The following is a 6,000-nucleotide window of genomic DNA, read 5'->3' as shown; positions in this document are numbered from 1 at the left end:
CCATCCATCCATCCATCCATCCATCCATCCATCCATCCATCCATCCACCCATTATCTTTACCCACTTCTTCTTTTTCGGGTCACAGGGGTCACTGGTGCTCATATCCAGCAATCACTGTGTGAGAGGTGGGGGACAACCTGGACAAATCTCCAGTCCATGACAGGGACACATAGAGACAAATGAGACAAACAGCCATTCACTCTCTCACTCACACCTAGAGACAACTCAGAGTTACCAATCAGTCTAACCTGCATGTTTTTGGTCTGCGGGAGGAAACTGGAGTACCCGGAGAAAACTCACACATGCATGGAGTGAACATGTAAAGTCCACCCAGAAAGGCCCCTGGGCTGGGATTTGATCCAGCAACCTTCTCACTGAGCAGCAGCAGCTCTACCAACTGAGCCACACTGAAAAAGGTGAAGACCGTGAGGACCAGCAAAGACTCAATGCAGACATAAAACAGTAAAGTTCTGTCTGTCCCCAAAACAAATGTTTATCTGAATTCAGCTCCCCCACTGGCCTTGACAGGCCACCTTATCTCAATTCATCTGGAGGCCCTGTAAATCGATGCTCTGCCCCTCCCCTGTCCCACTGAGGAAGTCTGCGGACCTATCAGAACAAACGTGTCATCATTTCAGGTCTCTTGGATTCTCTCTGGCGCTGTCCTAGGTCGACCTCGGCACCCTTGAGAGTGTTTATGGATTTCACCAGAGGGAACTGGCTGATTATACCATTATTATCAGAACTCCTACAGTGCCTCTGGAGTGTCCTTGGACACGCTCACCGCCTTTGTCACCTCCCCTCCCCTGTGGAACGTCTGTGTCATTGTGTGTCTATGTGCAGGGCGTTTTTTTCAATTCCAGGCTATCTTTCCTCGGCCATGGAATGAGAGTCTCTTAGGAATTTTTGTTGCCTCCAAATCCTGTACATGTTGTCACATGCATTACGTTTTTGTCCCTCTAAACATGTCTCACTTGTAAATGAGTTTTTGAGGCTCAGTGTGATTTATCTGTATAAATAAAGGTTGAATAAATAAGAAAGGGGGGAAAAAAAAAGTTCCACTTTTGCCTGCAGTGTGATCGAGGCCTAATTGTCAAATTCTGGTCATTGTTCAAGCAGTTAGTCTCTAACTTCAGATTTTAAACCCAGGTATTAGTTAGCAGTTTTCATGTATAAATATTTTTCAGTATATGAAAATATACCGACAAAATAAAGATGTTGTAAGTTGTAACTATTGTTAGGTTGAATATCAAGGTTTTTATTTAACCCAATGAGTTACAAATGTCTTTAAGTTGAATCTCATGATAAAGATTTTGCTGACCTTCTGTTTTTACAAATACAGTATATCGTTGTGTTTTTCCTGTTTAGAGTCAAACAAAGTGTGTGAAGTCGTTAAGTGTTCTGTGTTTCTGTCACAGCTGACTGAAAGAGATAACCACCAGGATGCTGGACAGAATAATACGACTTCACTTCTCTGGAAGTTGATGCTTAATTGATCCCACCACTCACTGAAGCTCGTTCTCAAAGACGGCTTCTATTAATAATCGAGGAGCTGAAAGAAAACAATCCATTGGCTCGTCTTAATCATTCCTAATGGACAGGCATTCAGCTGCGCCACGAGGGAGCAGACGGCTCCTGTTGGAACAGGTTTTTAAAGATGACTCTTCAGGTAATGAACGGCATGACAAGTTGCCTTCTAACACCAGCTGCTCCCTCAAGAGAAGCCGTTGTGTTCGTAGAAGAGAAGAGCTCTGTGCTGCTCGGTGATGTGGCTCAGGACGTTAAATCAAGTGATGTCAAGACGTGAGCAAAGTTTGCCTTTTATTATTTACAGATGTTTGTTACAGGAGTCATGTTCCAAATAATGACGAGCGAGAGGAGATAAATGTTTTCCTAATTTGAAAGGTTGAGGATTTGATCTGCTCTGTTTGGCACAGAATGCATTTAGGAAAGCAGTTGTTGTAAAGTGCAGTATTAATATTCCTGCTTACCTGTGAGACTATCCAGATCTTTAAAACAGAAGTGTCACGAGAAAACTTGGAAATAGTACCAGGACAAAATATTAAAATTACATTTTTTTGTTTGTTTGTTTGTTTGTCACTGACACTTCATCACCTTTATTAAAATTCAAATTCAAATATACTTTATTAATCCCAGAGGGAAATTATTTGTTGTAGTAACTCGTTATCCTCATTTCATTTAGAGATGTTATAGACATGTTATAGGATGTTATAGGTATGTTTATACCTGTCACGTTATGATTTTCTTTTGGCTGTACCAACCGTAGTCTGCTGTTGTCCAGTCCTAGAATTAATTGTTCAGTTCAGACGCAGCGGCACATTGGTGTAGTGGTTCGGCTCTCGGCGAGAGAAGGTCGCAGGTTTGCCTCCCAGCCTGAGGCCTTTCAGGGTGCGAGGTTTCATCTTCTCTCTGTGCATGCGTGGGTTTTCCCTGGATACTCGTGCTTCCTCCCACATAACAAAAACATGCATGTTGGGTTAATTAGTAACTCTAAATTGTTTGTAGGTGTGAGTGAGAGAGTGAATGTTTGTCTCGTTTATCCCCGTGTTTGTGATGGACTGGAGACCTGTCCAGGGTGTGTCGTCCCCCCTCCCACACACACACACATACTCACAGTGCCTGCTGGATATGGGCACCAGCTCCTTGTAACCCAGAAGGGGAAGCAGGTATAGAAAATGGATAGATGTGTGGATTATTCAGAGGGAGCACTAAGCTGTAGTTTGGTTGTGAACAGATGTTAAAACACAGCAGGAGTCCTGTGGGTTCAGCTCTGTGCAGCTTCAGGCACAAGCAGCAGCTTGTCACCAGCTCAGTCTTACTTCTAGCTTTGGAAAACAGAGGAACCTGAAGTCTATGGGGAGAATATTATACAGTCACAAGACACACTGCAGAGCCTGCAGACCTCAGTGTTTGAACAGAAAAGATGTGCATGTGAAGCACCGCTGCGTCTTCATCACATCATGTTTACACAACTTGACCTTACTGTGATTGATTATATGTGTAGGTGCTGCTGTAGGACAAAAAAGCAGCAGAATTAAAAGAAACACTTGTTGGCTGTGTGCAAAAAGAGGATTTTAATTCTGGTTAGTGACATGACTTGAACTGAACACCTGTGCAGAAACTCACATACTTTAAATTAGAACAACCACCTGATCTGAGTCATTGAACGTGCTGATCACTTAAAACTGACTTTAGTAGAATTAAATGTTGTCTTTAAACTTTTAATTCAGTTCTGTTTATTTATAATTGCACCAAATCACAACAAAGTTGTCGCAGGGCACTTTATAGTAGAGTTGCCATTTCTAACCCAAACCTGGAGCCCGGACCCGGATTAAGGCCGGGCGGGTCCTAAAAAAATAAAAAATTAAAAAAGTTTAAATCGATACGCATCCTTTACGATTGTCTATTGTTGTTGTTGTTGTCCACTGTTGTCATCACTCTTTGTTAAAATCAGGTCTCTCTTGTAAATGAGTCCCCGAGGCTCAGTTGCACTAACCTGCATAAATAAAGGTGGAATGATATCCTGATGCGTGCTCAATAATCCAGGTAGAAAAATCTAAAAAAGTTAAATCTGGTCCTCTGGACATTCAAAAAAACAAAACAAAGCAAATCAACAAAAAAATGTAGAAACGTTTCGTCTCTCATCCGAGAGACTTCCTCAGTCTGAGGAGCTGTATTCAGCTCAGTCTCTTAAACAGCACCGTCTCAGAGTGGATCAACCAGTTTTGCTGCTGACAACGAAAACCAGCTGATCACATGCTCAAGAAGGACCATCAGCCTAACAATGGATCATTAGCACACTGATGGCTGTTTACTGTTCACAGAGGGCTGAGTGATACTAGCAATCACAGCATTGTAAGAGGGGGACAGTTGAACATGGAGGCCTCCACCCCTGTTTAATGATGGACGGTTTCTTTTCACAAAGATGGCCTCCTTTACTCCTCTCTCAAACCATCGTTCCTCTCTATCCAGGATGTGAACATCTTCATCCCTGAAAGAGTGACCGCTGGCCTGGAGATGAGTGTAGACCGCAGAGTCCTGGCCTGATGATGTTGTTGTCAAAGGTGGAATGAATGAATGAATGAATGAATGAATGAATGAATGAATGAATGAATGAATGAATGAATGAATGAACGAATGAATGAATGAATGAACGAACGAATGAACGTTAGACTGACTGCTAACTCTAAATTGTCCCTAGGTGTGAGTGAGAGAGTGGTTGTCTCTATGTCCCTGTGATGGACTGGAGACCTGTCCAGGGTGTCCCCCTCCTCTCACACAGTGATAGCTGGACATGGGCACCAGTGACCCCAGCGACCTGGAAAGGATTAACTGGTTAAGATAATGGATGTATGTATTTTTATTTCAGGCTGAGATAGCTTTAAAAGTCTAACTAGTTTTTGTGTGGAATAAAATATTAAAAATGTTATTTTTAAGCAGTGAAATAAGGTGCTCCTATGAATGGCCATAAAGTTAGAGGACGATAAAACGGTGAACGGCATTTTGTAAACTCTTCAAGTTAAATGTTGATGCTACTAGAACATGATGAAGACTAGGTCACTTTTATTATTTCCTGAAATGAAAACCCAAGTGTTGAAAGATGATTTTATTTATGCCAGAACTGTTTTACTGGTATAGAAAATTTCCAACCAAGTTGGTTTCATTTGACTTCGGTGAAACCTTTACAGCATTGAAATGTCAAACATTGTTAATTAGAATTATTGAAATTTCCACGAGGCAGGTTGTCGTCTCACAGGAAACAAAGAATCAATGTTTATTTGGTTTCTGATGTGTGCACCGACATCAGCTGCCAGTAACTGAAACAGCAGTCTCCAGCAAAGACATTTTTCTCTGCCTGCTTTATATTACTCAGTGGATATACTGTACTGCAGGGTGGGTGTGTGTGTGTGGGGGGGGGGGGACTCTGAATGAGCTACTAGCCAGTTCTAAATGGTTTTTGAATTCCAATAAACAAAGGTTCAGTCCAGGCTTTTGTCCAAGTGTGAAAACAATGACTGGTTAAAGGGGAAAATTGCTCGGTCATAGTATAAATGTAAAGCAACTATATTTTCTCCAGTGTGCATTAAAGCAGCACTTCATATCATAAGCTCATTATATCTGAGCCATAAAGTGATTATAGGCTCCAGTAAAGCATTGTTCTGCTGCTGACAGGATTAAAGATGACTTTTAAAAGGGAGAGGGTTAGCATCACTGCTCTCTACTGTTTGCTTGCTTTGTGAGCCTGAAGTAAAAGAGGTCGTGTGCTGACTGTGCGCCAGCTGCGGCACACCCACCATTCTTCCTTTAACACATTTATCTCCTGTCAGACTGGCTATCAGTCGACTTTAGTCTGCTTTGTTCTTGTTTGAAGGCAACACAGACACTTTTTCATTGATGTGTCACTGCCTGATGTACAATCATTTCAAGGATTTTAGGAAAATCCTTGAAATGCCGAAGACAATAAATCTAACACAAGTGTTTCATTGATATTTCTGTCTGGGCAGAATTGTGGTGATAAAGACCTGCGTTGTTCAAGTTCTAATAAAACCCATCAACGAAGATGTGGTGATCAAGTTGGCTTCATTTATGATTGTTCATCGCCCTGCAGTTGACGTTTTCATTAACGTTTGCATAAAAGCAGTGAAATGTGTGTGTGTACGGTAATGAATTTGACCAGCTCTCCTCCTCTGCTTATAGAAGAAGACGGGTGTCATGAAGACACAAGAGAAGAAGGAGCGGTGGAAGGAGAAAAAGGTAACGAAGCGACAAGACAAGGAAGATGAGGACAAGGAGGAGGAGAATGTCCAGCCGGTGTTGGATCCCCTGGAGAACGGCTTCCTTCATCATGCTCAGCGGGAGCAGGAGAGGATGAACGAGAGGCTGCTGAAGAAGACTTACTCCAAGAAGAACAAAACGGTGAGTGATCGACTCCAATGTTTGTACGCCGATGTTTATTGTTTGAACACTGAAGAGGAGTT

The 6,000-nt window shown here is 42.2% G+C and overlaps 1 protein-coding gene across 1 annotated transcript in view; it reads left to right on the top strand.

Annotated features, from left to right (window-relative positions):
• Positions 1 to 6,000, top strand: part of fbrsl1 (fibrosin-like 1) — a 408,497-nt gene that overhangs the window by 126,291 nt on the left and 276,206 nt on the right. Inside the window, exon 2 of the mRNA XM_037681247.1 lies at positions 5,720 to 5,938. Coding sequence (XP_037537175.1) covers positions 5,720 to 5,938 — 219 coding nt within the window. The remainder of the gene's footprint in view (positions 1 to 5,719; positions 5,939 to 6,000) is intronic.

This window comes from Nematolebias whitei, chromosome 8, assembly GCF_014905685.2.
Source record: "Nematolebias whitei isolate Nwh7 chromosome 8, NemWhi1, whole genome shotgun sequence".
Taxonomy (NCBI): domain Eukaryota; kingdom Metazoa; phylum Chordata; class Actinopteri; order Cyprinodontiformes; family Rivulidae; genus Nematolebias; species Nematolebias whitei.
This window is presented reverse-complemented; position numbering and strand designations above follow the sequence as displayed.